This window comes from Hirundo rustica, chromosome 2 (genome assembly GCF_015227805.2).
Source record: "Hirundo rustica isolate bHirRus1 chromosome 2, bHirRus1.pri.v3, whole genome shotgun sequence".
NCBI classification, from domain to species: domain Eukaryota; kingdom Metazoa; phylum Chordata; class Aves; order Passeriformes; family Hirundinidae; genus Hirundo; species Hirundo rustica.
Genome location: NC_053451.1, coordinates 44,347,903 through 44,363,957, shown reverse-complemented (window position 1 = coordinate 44,363,957; position 16,055 = coordinate 44,347,903). Strand labels below are relative to the sequence as shown.

Below are 16,055 nucleotides of genomic sequence, written 5' to 3'. Positions count from 1 at the left end.
GAGGGAAGGGACGCAGTCTAGAGCCACAGACAAACTCCCCCAGAGTCCTGAAAAGGCAGAGAGATGGTTTTGGCCTGACTTTCTCACAAACTAAACCCAATCCAAAGGACCTTTTTACCCACAAACAACAGGAGACAGTGCAAACCACCACTGCCCCAATGTCTGCTAAGTACAGGTCTGCGCCAGCACCAGACTTTGAGTATGCTTCTCAAGTTTAGTTTACAACACAAAGGAAACAGTTTTGATTTGCTCCTCATTTTTGAGGAGGGAAAGACAGAAGAAACCCAGTGACCCCATCTTTTAACAGAGAAAGGAAATGGTTTTAGAAAGCAAATTACCCATAATCTTTATTTGAACAGAGAAGTAAACGTATTCAACTATTTTGATGCTATAATTGTGTGGCACTGCACAAGAATTCATACTTACACTTGAAAGTGCACCATTAATGGGTAAGTTCCATTTTTCACCCAGAAATACATTCAATAGCTTAGAGAAGGAAAGAAAAACCCATAAAACAAGAGGTGTCAGAAAGAGGTTAAAAATAAGATTTATTTCCAAATCATTTTGACAATAAACTAGTATCTCTGAACTGTGCATTTTGGGGACTACAAGTCAGTTCCTTTGTGTTCTGAGATTTCCATTTGCATGCAGTATGGGATACCTCTAGAATCCAAAATGAAATTTGAAGTGTCCTTTTTTTGCCTTGCTGTGCTGAGTAATTCATTCCACAGGCACACTATAGGAGAGTCAAAGTCTTTGTAATGAGAAGCTGTCACAGGAAACACACAACAAAACCACCTTGGCTTAGAAAGAAAACTCACTTGAGAGCTGTTCCACATTTGTTTAGCACAGTGTTAAGCACTTCAAGAATCCCACAAGAAGTACCTGGTGCTGTATGAAAAAAAAAAACCCATATAACCCAATGAAAAAAAAACATAAACCCAACACAAAAAACCAAGAAGAGCCTAAAACTCAGTAAATATCAACATCTACCCCTAAACTTCACAGGCATACTGAAACCTCATATTTCTTTCTGATGTACAAATGCACAAAACATCTTATTATGACCCAAGCTCCCTTTCTTGGAAGCTGATGAGCTGTCTCCTATAAAAAACCAAAACAAAAACCAACAAAAAACCCAAAACCCGCAAGATTTAATAACTGTATATAAATGTGCTCAGAACAAAGGCAATACAAAGTGAGATTTACCTTAATGTCTGACTGTGTGACGGCAACCTCTCAATCATGGTTAGAGTCACAGCAGCAGAAGAGGAAGACAGCAGCATCTTCAGAACAGTTCTTCAATTTATGCCCACCCTTCTCCCTGACCTTTCTCTCTCTGCCCTTCATAAAGCCTGTAAACTTTAATTCTGAAGTCTTAAGTTGGAATCAGATGACATCAGAATTGTATTCTGAAACTCCTACATTATTAAGTTTTGAGCAGACCACAATTAGTATACCTTGCATTAGGACAAAGTTGAGAAGTAACAGAAGGAACTGAAGTAACTAAGAGAAGAAATAAAAGAATCTGACCCACATCTATTTTAAATACAGTTCTAGAAAATATTAATTCTTATAACAAAGAGGAACTTTTTTTCCTCTTTACAAAGCTCAAAATAATCCCAATAATTAACACCAGAAAAATAATTTTTCTCCCTCCCTCATATATATAGTAATGCAATAAAAGATGTCCAGATGTCATTGTTACCAGTTCAAACAATGCATTAATTAATGCATTAGATCATTCAAATGTAAACAAACATGATTTTTATATATATATATATAAATGCCCCCCAAAAATCAAAAGTTAACAACTACTGGTGATAACCAGTATTCATCAGTAACCAGTTCACATAAGTATGTAAAGTTGGAGAGAATAGTCTTAGAAACATTGTTTTATTTGGGCTACTTTAGAAAGACAAAACCAATATTCAGCTGAAAGCTCTTCATCATCAATGCAGTCACCATCTCACCATAGGATTTTTCCCTGTACCTTCTGGGGAACCAAGGCCATTTTTATGAAACAAATACACTTGGTCATTTTGCATCAACCATTACAGAAATGATCCTGAGAGCAAGGCACAGAATCAAGCAATGTCTTCAAGCTGAGCATCCTAGCTAACATCAGACTGCCTCCAGCACAAGCTCAAAACTAAAAAGGGATAAAGATTTCAGAACAAATCGGATGTTGACAAACATCATCCTGTTCAATCCCAACTCGGCCATATTCAGAGAACAGTAAGAGTTTCTGATGGTTAAATTGTAATTCCACTGGGTATGTTCTCCCATTACACAACTGCAAGGACTCATTGTTCTAAGCCCAGTCTATCCCAGTATTTGTGGTGTAGTCAAATGTAACTATTGTTGAGGTTTACTGACATCTGATTTGGGCCAGAGTTAAGCTGCAGGTGCCAAAATCCTGCATCAGCCTGTCCTGGTTTCACCTGGGAGAGAGCTGATTTTCTTCCCAGTACCTGGTACAGTGCTGTTATGGATTTAGAATCAGAACGGTGTTGATAACACACTGGTGCTTTAATGTAAACACAGCAACAACTAAGTCAAGGCCTTTTCAGATTCTCACCTCACCTTGTGGTGCATAAGGAATTGGGAGGAGACACAGTCAGGACAGCTGACCCCAAGTGACCAACATGAGGTCTCAGACCACATGGTGCCATGCTCAAAATATCAGCTGGGGCAAAAGTGGGCCAGGGGTCACTGCCCAGAAACTGTCTGGGCAACAGTCATCAGGTGGTGGGCAACTGTGTTGTGCCTCACTTGTTTTATGTATTTTATTTGTCATTATTACTGTTGTTTTCCTTTCTGTTTGTCCTATTAAACTGTCTTTATCTCACCATTTGAATGTTACTTTTTTTATCCCCCAAGTCTACGCCCTCCAATCCCATTTGGAAGGGGGGTGGGCAATGATGGGGTGCAAGTGAATTGGCTGTGTGGCATTTAGCTGCCTGCTGGTTAAATCGTAACACAGCTCCTACAACTCATTGTTTAGCACTGTTTTCACACGACAACATTTGCCACATCTCATTAAGATTTCAAAACCTGAAAATCCACTGTTTACTGAGAAAGTATCATATTTACTGAGAATTTTAACTAGCTCTGAGCACACCATCTTTAATGGCAACACTTCAAAAAGACCCCATGCAAGGGTCTTTTCTCTTACACATTCAGGTTTGCCACCTAGAAATGCTCAGTTTGTTTTAGGAGAAGTCCTGTACAAGTGATCCGGTTTTTAAATGTCATTAAATGTTTTGGCAGAATAATGTTATATGAAATCTGTAATATACTTGCTAATGTTTATAGTCCAATGATTACTTATAAGAAGTATTATTGCATTTTAAGCGTAAAAATATAAGAGGTTCTATAAAGAAAATTAAAATAGCATTAATCTAATATTGATAGTCATATAAAATAACTCACAATTATGTAAGTTTCCATATTTAATTACACATTTAAAAATAAGTTATAAAAATAATTAAGCTTCTTTAAAACCCCTAGGATATTTTCTTTTAGGAGTTTTTACTCATATCTACTGATTGTCTAGCATCAGCCACAGCTTCTGGTACTCGAACAGTCATATCATTCATTGATTTCTTCAAGCAGATTTGGCAGCCTAAACGTGATCTGTGGGGAAACAGGACATTACTGTTAGTTCTAGCCCACCAGCAATCTAACAGCATTTACCCCCTTGCGTATCAAACACTCAGCCACCCCAAACAGACCCTGAACTAGGAACAGCCCCTCTTGTGCAGGGCTTTAATCCAGCACAGGAGTGAATCACCTGCATCAGCACAAGGATGTGCGTGGCAATAGCCAGGATTTACTGGCAGAACAGAGCTCAGCACACTGGGAAGCCCCGCAACTGAGTAGTTCCTGCTCCCTGAGACAATGCAGAACATGGGTGACTGTTAGTAGGTCACTAACAGCTCAGGGAGTGATACTTCATCTCCTAAGGGAATTCAGCCACCTCTGAGGAGATAAAGGCAATGAATCTGAATGAAAGCCTTGGGAAAAACCTTGCAAATCCCCTCCATCCAGAGGTCAATGTTCTCAAACTAAAAAACTCAAGACTGGGTGTAAGCCAGAAAAGTAAGAGTGAAAAGACAAGAAACATAGGAAGGAGAAGGATAAAATACTCAAGGCACCGGAGGAGATGTCATCTTTCATTTCTTTACCTATCATTCAGCATGAAAAAAACAGATGTTGCACACAAGCAATTAAAACCAGAAGATTTAATACAACAACAAAACTCTGCAGACATGACAAGCTGCTTTCATGCTGGGATAACTTTAATTCAATGTCCATGTCTCACTATTTAAGTATAGAATACTAAGGACATCAGCAAGGATGGGCACCAGTCCTTGGCAAGATGCTAGCTAGCTGACAACCAGTTCCAAGAATGTAAAGTTCCCACTCTTTTATCCACCTCTCCCTATGCATTTATCTGCATTTGCCTTTTCACTCCAAACATCATTTCCTATTGCTCAAGAGCATAAAATACTTGTGCATGTTTTCACAGGCAGGTAATGATATTAATACAACACTGTAAACCTTACTCCTCACTGTGTTTTCTTAAGTCTTCCACAAGGATGTTCACACTAATTATGCCTAACACCAATCACTTTTAAATCATGCTGCTGATCACACTCTTACCAGACAGCTTAATACTTCTTGTTAGAAGATTTATTTCTTTTAACCAATTACTTAGCCTTTACAGGGCCTTTGCTCTTATGCTGTTGCACCCCAAAATTTAGTAAACAATTTCTAGACTTAAGTAAACTGTATAAATGGCAAGATCTTTCTTCATCGCAGTGACTTACATGAAGAATTTCCCAATCTGCTTCATCCCTCTATAAAAACTCTGTTGAATTCTTTCCTTACCCGTAGCAGTTAGGACAGAAAAGCAACAGCTCACAGAATCACAACTGTGTTCTTCAGATCCAAATCTCACCTTAAGATGTTGAATCTCATTTTAAAAGCTGGGTTCCCACCCTCCCATTCCTTTGATGTGGAAGCAGTTTTAAACCAACTAATTAAGCTTTACAGACAGCAGTCCAGAAATGCCATATTGAATTCCTGTAGAATTCCCAGGTGAATGTTACCTGGCCATTACTATTTATTACCACTCAGTTTATTTATCTGGAGTTCATACTATTTCTATGGACACATTGGCTTGAAAGAAGATCACGGAATACCCCACCCTCTGCAAAGAAACCTGCCAGTACAGGGACAGCCCATCAAACCTCTAGAGATAACAATGCAAAAGAAACTTTGCTTTTATGTTACTTTTTTCTATTTTATATGCACCTTCTACATCACCCATTGGCTCTGAATGCAGACAAAGTTTCCTGTTTCTGATAGGTTAGAAACAAAAATATTTGCCTATTTTTTGCAAGCTGTTTCTCATCTTATTTTTTGCTTTAGTATCCTTATTTTAACTTGCCAGGGTATTCCCTCCCCTATCTTACTACTTTCTACCTTCTGCAGTTTATCAAAACAATTTCATTTTAACCTAATTAATCCTTCATTTAAAAAAAAACACAAGCTTTCATGGCAGTTGCTAGCTGAAACTTTCCCAAACACAGAGTCACTGACAAGAATAAGCTTCTATGCCTGTATCTGTGACAGAAATAGAAGTGGATCTCCATTACACAAATTTACATCAGCACAGGAGTCCACGCAACCTGCAGCAAATACCAGCCACTTAAAGCTCTGTCCCTCAGAAGAGTCACCCTCTCACATAAATGGAAGGTCCCTGACCATAGGAAGAACAGGTGATGCTAGGAAAACCTAACAGAAGTACCAAACACCTTCAGAAGGTGTAAAGCTTAATTTGGTATGAAGAACTTATAAGGAAAATAGAAACATTTAAACAGAGAGCTTTGGCTTGCTACTGTTCTCCAGTTCTTCAGTAAAATCTCCTTGTTTTAAACCTTTACTTAAAAGGTAGCCAAAGAAAAAAGATTTTTATTACATCATATGCCTCCAGAGCTATTCAGGAATTATTCTGGCCCTGAACCTAAAAGTTACTCTTTATTATGGTAGGTGGCAGGCTTAATAGGTTTATGGGTTTGTTTGTTTTTTTCAAAACTGAAAATGGGTTTTTGTGAGACAGGAAAAATGATAAACCAAAAGACACTACAAGTTTCTAGTAGCTTGACTTGTTTGCTTTTTCAACCTCCCATAAATGTTCAGATTTGGCTGAAGGGAGAAAGTGCACTGTCATCTAGAAATTATGAGTACAGGACTCCTTTTACTGATATAAGGAGACAGACAAGTTAATTCAGAGTACTTCTTTGCAGAGACAAACTCTATGTTATACAGACCAGGTATAAAGCCTCTGACATAACTGGAAATGTCAAAAAACTTCAAGCAGTTGAAGGAAAGGGTTTATGAAACATCACAAGGTGCAGCTGCCTGCTGTTGGTGTGGGCATGTTCTGCGATAAAGGCTACCTGTGCACCAGCAAGTACAACAGCCCGTCAGGTACGGGTCTGTGATGAGGACTAACACCCTAACTACAAGATGTGTGATGGTGGGGGTGATGCAGAACAGAGGTTTACTTTAGAGTACCATTAGTCTAATCCTAATGTCTATCAGCAGTCAGAGCACACTTCAGTATAAGTTTCTCCCAAAAGGGAATCTGGTTTATGTGTACAAGGAGCACTGTGATGAGAGTCAAGGCGTAACAAGTGTGTACACTGACATATCTACACTGTTTGTCCTAGAGAAGGCTTGGAGGAAGGATCTTAACAATGTACATAAATACCAGGGAGGCTGGAGAAGGTGGAGTCTCAATCCTTGGACATATTCAAAAGCTGTCTGGACATGGTGCTGGGCATCGGATCTAGGTGGTCCTGCTCAAGCAGGGAGTTGGACCAGTTGACCTCAAGAGGTCCCCTCCAACCTCAACCCTTCTGTGACTCTGTGAAAAGAAGATCTGACCAAAACCTAAAATACTGACATAAACACATTCATAAGAGACGGTAACTAGTTACAGACTAACAAGGGACAGAAAACAAAAGGGAGGAGAAACAAGAATAAGAAAATCCACACACAGGACAGCAGTGGCAGAGCTTTTGTGGAAGAAACTGGGTTTCCAGTTATACTTTAGTTTTAACATTTCTGCACCAGACCACTCTGAAGACAAAGTACTGGCAACTGACACTTTTCAGTCACAAAAACAATACTGACATATTTTTAATATTAATTCAGACAAACAACATTTAAACTTGGCATTGGTGCAACAGAATCCAGCTATTCATTAAAAGCTGATCAAGGTACTCCAAGAATAGTGGTCTGCCCCATCTGCAAAACTTTCTTCCCATTCTTTGGGAAGTGATGTAGGGAAGTGTTATGTTGCCTTACGTTTCTGTGAGGCCATATGCCAGGTCCAGCATGTCCATCTCTTCATCAGTAATTGCATCTAGTTTCTCAAATATGTGGTCTTCAAATATTAAATGACAAGTTGAACAGGCTAGTGTTCCTTCACATGCACCTAAAGAAAAATAAATCAAGATAACAGAAAATCCAGATTTCAAACTGCAGCTGGATTTCAGAAGAAATCCAGAAATGTGTGTTTGTTTCATACAAGAAGTCTTGGCTGATTAGCAAAATTAATGTTATATATATTCCCACAGTCATATACATACTCTGCATTCAACTGTTAATAGTATTTCTACAGTTAATACAGCACTGAGATTTATTTCAGTGCTAAGTAATTAGTTAAAAAAATACTAAATAGTCAGTTAAAATACTTAACTAATTCCCTTTCTGCCATTTAAAGAAAGAATAGTTTTCTACTACAAGAATACAAAAGCAGACAATACTGTCAATCAATACTACTTTATTTATTTCCAATGCTGATCCTTCTTATCTCTCTTTCCCATGGTTTTACAAAGATTTTCTCTGTAAACTCATTAGCAGACACCTACTACACAAAAACAATTTCTCAGAAGTACGGGGAGGAGGGATTTTATACTTATTTCTACTCACTCAACAGAACACTAATTCACAACAACAAAGGAGTCAGGCTAGAGAGATATGGCCTACATGGATTACGAGGTGCTCCAGTATGAGTCAAGGACCTAACAGGTTGCTGGGGCAGAGCAGCACAAGCACCAACTCCACTGACCTGCTACAGAAATTAGCTCACCACAGCTCAGTAGAAGTCTGAACTCTAACAAATTTCTCTGTCTCTGTACTGGGCTGTGTCTTGGGCTGGCACCGAGTTCTCCACAGTGTTCAAAAAAGAAATATGCAACTTCAGGAAGAGGGGGAAAGCTAAATACTGTGGAGATTACAAACCTCAGGCTCTGATTTAAATCGATACAAGAGAATCAGATAGCACATTAGCCAATCTTCACTTATTATTTCTAGGGAGAGCAAAACCAAAAAAACTGTGACCACATCACCTTTGTAATCATACAGAAATAAGGGAAGCAATATTGTACGTATAACCACTGCTATGAAATGAAATAGTGGAACTCATCATTAGGCCATGAGAACCACACAGAAAGCAGCAGGCTGCTACACTACCAAAAGCAGATATTCAAACATTGTAATACAACGTTTGATTTTTAAATTATATCAGGTCTTCAAATACACATGAAAAAAGCAGAATTTAATTAAAGTGCCAAACATCAGCAGCCTAAGGATCGTTAATGTTGGGGAAGTGAGGGAAGGGGTGAGAGGGGAAGGAAAGGACACTGACCAGTCTCTTTGAACAGTGGAAGGTCTTTTCACAACTGTAAAACTGGCAATAACAAACAAATTGAGCACAGCTGAATCATTCAACAGATCTGTATTTCTATTATTGTGAATGCATATAGGATGCCCCCTAGTGATAGAAGCAAATAAGCAAGATTTATATTTTACTTTTCCCTCATTACTTTTTTCTTAAACACAGAACGTACATTTTTATTACATTATTTCTCTGCCCCAGTATGTTTCATTAGCAAGTGGTTATTGAAATGTGACTATTGAAATAGCACATATTATAATTAAATACTGTAACAGTATTCCAAATTTTCAGTTTGGCTTCCTTTTATTGACAGCATTGTTTTTTCCCACTTTATCACAATGTTTTAACACAGCTGATATTGACACAGAGAACATTTCCAGTAGAATACAAGCAGACCAGCCATAAGTCTAAATGAGTCATTTAATAAGTGATACATAAAGCCAGTTACATCACAAATTTTTGAGACAATTCTGCAACTCTAGACATAAAAGATGTCTCATATTAAGTATAAGATTTTAAATCTTATCAAAGATACTGATTACTAGCAGTAACATGTATTTGCACTTAACTAAAACACACATCAAATTTCAAACTGTGCTACAATACTCTGCTGTCCTTTTTTTTCCACCAACTGCTTCATGTTATGAATTCCATTCTGAAAATTGTACTACCACTTTCTGCTTTAGTTCTATTAATTGTTCAGCTCACATTCATATAAATACCTTTCCAAGGTACTTAATTGCAATTACCTAATACCTTTGAGCAATGTGGTCTAGTGTTTTGAGGGCTGGTGGAAGATGCCCATGGCAGGGGGGGTTTAGAACTGGACGATCTCCAAGGTTCCTTCCAACCCAAACCATCCTATGATTCTAACTATGGAAAGTGCAAAAGCTTGAAGAAATAGAGAGGAGCTGCAACTTCCTCCTGTTTTGACTTTAAACAGAACTAGTACTAAGTTAGAATTTCACAAGGTCTCCTCTACCCCAGTTCTTTAATAAGAATTAAACTCCCTGCTCTTCCCTGCTAACTGACACAGATTTGATGGTTTCTTTCACTTTGCACTCCTCTGCTATAGATAAGGTGCTACAAAAAGCCTGATAATAAATTGAGACAGTCTGGCACTACAGAAGTAACCAGACACTGTTAGAAACACACCAGTTCTGTGCTGCCTCCAGAACAGAACCTTTCAGCTCAGAAGAGGTCTGCAGACAGCATGTCTCAGGCTCCATTTTGACAGCACTCTGTGCGCATTCCCCTCTTTAATACTCAACTTAATAATCACCCCAAGTACTTTTTAAAAACTTGAACCAAAATATTCTATGCACCTACAGGAGGAAAAAAAAGGGGAGAAAAATCCAAGTGAAGTACAACTACGTTTTATAAATAGATATATCTATTATAGATAGATAAATATATTTTATTTATTTTATAGATAAAATATACATTTACAGTTGGACTCAATAATCTTAAAGGTCTTTTCCAATCTAAATGATACTATAAATATTTATGCATAAAGAGGAATGTAAGTTTTAGACACATAAGTTCTAGACACTGAATAAAATATTCAGTGAATCTACTTACCAAAACCATCTATGTCTAGATTATTGTCAACAACAACATCCAGCAGTGAATCCCCAGGTTTTCCCTTGGCTGTTAGTTTGTCACCGTCGCGGTTTATGAAATGAACAGTTATTTTATCTTCTGAGCTGAAAAAGAAAACAATATAATACAATAAAGAATTCTAGAGTTTTTTTAGTGCTTTAGAATTGATTGAATACTACAAAAATAATAGTTGATACTACTACTATCAAGTCCAAGAAAAGAAAAACCTAAGTTATTGACTTTTAAAAGCTGAACAGGTACAGGTTTCTACTGCTGTACATTGAACAAAGACCATGAAAAATAAGGAAAAAAAATCCCTCGGTGTCTGTTTTGTGAGCCATATGGCATCCATATGTTTCACCTTTCACCAAAGGCAATCAGTTTATTTTAGGAACAGTATTTGTATTTTTAACAAATAAAGGAGCTAAGTTTAAATGTTTCTATCTCCACTTTTCTGTGAACTCTTGCTTTGGATTTATGTTTTCTTTGTTGTTCTCATAATTATCATTTAGGATAAGTTCTAAAGTTTCCCATTTCTGCTTAGAGTTTTAGGTATTTTACTTTATTAGTTCCAAAATTTAATTATTCTCTCCTCCCACAAATGGAAATATTCCAATAGCATTCTGCTGTTTTTAGGCACAGATTCTCTGAGGAGCTCATCTTGAAAATATTAATTCTAGTGAAGTACAAAGTTTTTACACTGGTTTCAAGGAAAGAAAAGTTTTTTTCTTTTCCCAGACAATTGTTTATTTAAGAAAAAACTCACTTGCAGTATGCACAAAAAATGTTTTAAGACTAAAGCTTTTAGCATTAATTTTTTTGCATTCTGTATTATTTTATTTCACAAACAAATTAAAGGAAAACTAAACATACTACTAAAACACAATATGTTCAATTTTAAACAGACTACTTTCTTTCCTACAGTAAGTGTGCAAAACAAACTTGTTGGATGGACAGTGAAGAAATCTGCCAGGAGATGACAGATAAAAATAGAACAACTAAAAGGCTAATTCAAAAATTTATGTTTCCAAGTGAAATCCATGTTTAAGAACCACATGGTCCATATTAGCCGTACCCTTCTTAGCAACTGTGGGCCTGGAGTAATTTATGCCATATGAAATATACGCAAATTCGAAAATCAAGTCACCTTCTGGAAAACTGTAACCTGTACATCTGAATATTAAAGAAAAAATTTGAAAGCGGCCATGCTGAAAAATGAGTGAACAAATTATTTTTATAACTGGCTGTAAAAGAATGTGTTTTTAGCAACCTGAGCACTGGCTTGTTATGAAACAACAACAAATGTTTGTTGCTACAGACTTCATACACTTGCCGTAAGTCAAGTCCCACTGGCACCAGTGTGCCCCGTGATGATTCATTAGGATGTTATGTTCAATTCTTTTCCTAACATCCTTCAGTCCACTCTCCAGAAGGCAGCCACAAGCCATTATTAATTATAAATTCATTCCAAAACTATAATTGTTAATGAAGGGCTGACCTTGCTGACCTGCAGAATGCAACTGAAGCACGTTCCATAAAAAATCCTGAAAATATATCTCTACAAAATATGATTTATATTGCACAGCCACCTGTGATACCCAAGGACCACCAGCAAACCATTCTATGGGGGTTTAAGAAACCACTCTGCTTTTCATTTTGCTCCTCAGCTATGTTAACACCTCCCACAGCAGAACCAAGGAAACAAGCACCCACTTAGATAAACTAGCACGAAATTCACCACCTCCTCTGGGAGCTTAAGACTGATGGGTTTAGACTGCACATGCAAAGGTACAGATTCACATTCGGAGAGCCTAAGTTAATGTCTGACAGTGTAATTTTAAACTCAAAAAGCCCTTCCCGAGCTCCAAGTACGCTCTCCTTTGCTGAAATATTTCTGTCAATGTGACAAAACAACGCTGACAGGAGACACAGTGCAATACGTACTTGCATTTCTGGGTATGCTCTGCCAAAGGTATAGACATGGCAAGTACTAAATACTTATTCCAATATCCTAAACATGCTCTTTATTAAAGGATTAGGCACTCACAAGTACCATGGACCAGACAGTAAGATGTCTGGGCATCCATCAAATCCCTGAAACTATTGTAAATGACAAGTCAACTCCCTTCCAGTTCTCAAGACACACTTGAAACTGTCTTCACCTGTGGCTACACTTGAATCTGATAAAACACCACAGCGCCACATAAGGAACAGTCCTGCCCCGGCTCCTTTGTTCCTCTTCTCTCCAGCGCTCACACTGTCCCGCAGTAACCTCGGTCTGGGAATGCACTGGCTGAAAGCCAAGGTCAATAACCCCACAGATGTCAGAACCAGCAGAGTCAGACCTGACCCTTAGATGGAATTTACACCAGTTTAGAATGGCTGTGTTGCTGCAACTTTATGCTGCAATGACACAATCTGGGTTTCATGATCAGATCAAACCCATCTCTTTACAGTATAAAAACGTGGGTTCGGGTGAACCCCGCTCCAAATCACCCTGCCATCATCCTTACACCACTATTATTACCACAAGTCAACTCCTTTTGCTAATGTGGATGAAAATCAACCACAAAAACAACTGGACTCCGCAAAACTGACAAAAGTGCCACAGCCCACAACAAAACCAAGGAGACAGCAGTGGGATCTCCTTGGCAGTAGGGGCAATCTGGTATTTGCTTCAGTCAGTTGAGGACCTGCACTGCAGCTGTGTGTGCCACGCAGCAAGGGGACAGATGGAAGTATCACCACCAGGTCACTGACTTTTGTTAAAAACTGACACAATAATTAATCTTTTGACAGGACCTAATCCACCCTGATTTATAATTGCAACTGAAATTTATTTGTTTGTGTAAAGTTAGCTATAGCCTTCTTAAGTCTTTCAGCAGATCTGGTTTTTTGCTATTGCCACCTTCTATCACTCTTCACTTAGCCAAAAATATTTAAAAGAAAGAAGAATCTCTGGTGCTTTACTTGGTGAAAATACTTTCAGAAGTGTGTGTATGTAATAAACAGACTAGTCAGACATTCAAAACACACACTGAGCAAATCTTCTCAATGACTGGGGGACACCATTAAAAAAATAAAAATCTCACCCACATGGAACAATATTTAGGCTTTATAAATTTCAAATAACAGTGGTTTTGTCCACCCCGACTTTGTTTGCATTGAGAAAAACAACTATCCAAATACCAACATGCTGTGAAACCAGTCACAGAAACAGCAAATCCAACAGCCCTACTTGCCTGAGGAGTTCCGTGAATTAAACTATTATACAGGCCTCAAACAATGGAAGTTATAAATCTCAACTAATCTTTAAAGCATGCACTTATTACGCTGTGCACCAAAAACATTGTACAGACAACCAGACTGGTATAAAAGAAATCTGAAATAACTAGTGTTCACCATGAAATTAAAAGAAAGGATAAGGATTAAAAAAGGAGCAAGGGAAAGGAGGAAATGGAAATGAAAACAAATGTCTGATGCTCCGTTCTCCCTTGGAAACATCTGTTCAGAGGAATCACATCAGGTAATGTTTTGCATAGTGAGGTCTTCATCCTCTAGACACAAATACAGCTAATTTTACATATATAAACATTGATGTATCTTTTTACTGAAATAACACTGGCTGATTATATAAAGGTCAGGAACTGGGTCTCAAATATGATGCCCAGAGAAAGTAACTTACGCATAAATGGAGAGAACAATAATATACAAGACTTTTCCTTTTCTCCAACTCAGTCAGGTTATGACATTGAGTTTATAAACAACATTGGAAACACTTGTTTGCATAAGCTTTTTTGCTGGTGTGCTTCCAAAATGAATGTAAATAAATTCCATTCTGTATTCAGCCTGTTTGTGAAAGACATGAGGGGATTACAGGTCTTATATTACTATTAGGTAAGGAAATGCTTTCCCTTTATAGGATTCTTTTTTCAATTATTTTAATGCCTTTTAAAAAACTTGTCAGTACATCACATCTTTATTTTTTTTAATTAAAAACTGCAAGTCAGGGACCTTAAAATCAACTGATTACCAGCAGGATCCTTCAGAGAAGATATCTGACTAGCAACTTACTCATCTCATACGGGAGTCCTAGGCTAGAAAAGTTAAGTCTCTCTCCCCATATTAAAAGTATCTCCTGGGACAAAGTCAAAAGCAAACTATTTGAGTTTAAAAGCAAACTATTTGAGACAGCTTTGATGTTGAGGGCAGTATCCCAATCTTCTGGAAAGAGGCCAGGCTACATCCCTGATGCTGGACTGCTGATTGTGGGTCCTGTTCCAAGACTAGGAAACATCTCCGGCAACCAAGTACATCAGGACTTTAAAACCTCTTAATTTGAAACACTGAAAGTTAGCTGTAGACTCCGACCTATCTTTGAATACAAAAGCTGCAAGCCAGAAGGCTGCGCATAAACAACCTGTGACTACCTGTAATAAGTATCAAAACTACAGCTGTTGACTGGGTAATATTAAATGCCCACAGATGTAATACATTCTGAAATACCTACTCACACATATTGGTGAGGAGAGGAGGAGCTCTGCACATTTAGATCGGACCACAGAATCAATTAGGTTGGAAAACACCTCTGAGATCATCAAGTCCAAGCTACTACCAAACATGACCACGTCAACTAAACCATGGCACTAAATGTCACGTCTGGTCTTTCCGTGAAGAAAGATGCAAAAGCGCTCCTCAGTACAAAAAAACTATACCAAAGGCAGAACACACTTTAATTACTAGGATCTCTCCGATATGTGCTGTACTTCTACCGCAAGCCCAGCCAGACTTTCACGGGAAAAAACAACAACAAAACAAAAAATAACAGAAAAAAAAGAAAAACAAGCGCGATTTTGGTAAGGTCATAAGCTCTTAGAAAACCAGTCGGGGCCCCAGGAACGCTGTTTAGCGTTCCATAACGTTACAAGCCATGTCAACGGGGCTCCAGGTCACACCGACCCTGCGCCTCACCCGCGCCGGGGGCGGGCGAGGGGCCTCGCCCGAGCCAACCCGCAGCGCCGGCACAGCCCCACGGGGCACAGCTCGGCGGAGGGGCCCCTAGAGCGCCTCGGTGCCACCCCGGCGAGCGGGCCGGGACCCGGCCGGGGCACCGCGGGAAGGTCATCCCGCGCCAGCCCGGCTCGGGCGGCCCGTGCCTCAGGCAGCCGCCTGCCGCGGCTGTCCGCGGCGCCGAGACCCGGCCCCCCCCCCGGCTCGTCCGGGCCGCCGCCCCGGGAGCCCGCCCGGCGTCTCACGGCCGCGACTCCCTTACCTGAGCGCCGCCCGGGCAGAGAGGCTGAACGGCCGCGCTGCCCTTCGGGCAGCGGCAGCGCTGCCGCAGCCCGGCCTCGGCCCGGCTGCCGGCGAGGCGGCGGAGAAGAGCCAGCGCCGGGAGGAGGCGGCGGCGGCGGCCCGGAGGAGCCGCGCCGACCCCGGGGCGGCCATGGCGGAGGGACGGCAGCGCTGAGGCTCGGCGGCGGCGGGGCGGGAGCAAAGTCCCGCCGCTTACGCCCGCGGCGCGGCGGGCGGCAATTCTCGCAGGCGTTTACGCAGCGCGCGGCCCGCCCCCGCCGGCGTGACCGCGGGGTTACGCAAAGTGCGCGGCGGGGCGGGGCGGGGCGGAGCCGGCGCGAGGGCCGCCCCCCCCTCCGCCCTCAGGTGCCCCCGGGTTGCTGTCCCGCACCGCCCCCGCCCT

General features: G+C 40.1%; 1 protein-coding gene across 3 annotated transcripts; it reads right to left on the bottom strand.

Annotated features, from left to right (window-relative positions):
- Window positions 1-524: 524 nt before the first annotated feature.
- On the bottom strand, window positions 525-15,820 carry FDX1 (ferredoxin 1). Of its 3 annotated transcripts, none has more exons than XR_005699455.2 (5): window positions 15,633-15,820; window positions 10,340-10,464; window positions 7,384-7,513; window positions 1,210-3,639; window positions 525-891 (listed from the first exon to the last, which is right to left on the bottom strand). XR_005699455.2 is itself a non-coding variant. In XM_040055881.2 (4 exons), the coding sequence occupies exons 1-4, from the start codon at window positions 15,803-15,805 to the stop codon at window positions 3,525-3,527; spliced, it is 543 nt and encodes a 180-aa protein (XP_039911815.1). In that variant the 5' UTR covers window positions 15,806-15,820; the 3' UTR covers window positions 525-3,524. The 3 variants fall into 3 exon arrangements, 1 of the variants encoding a protein (XP_039911815.1); XR_005699456.2 differs by having other exon boundaries at window positions 525-769; XM_040055881.2 differs by having other exon boundaries at window positions 525-3,639.
- Window positions 15,821-16,055: the final 235 nt, after the last annotated feature.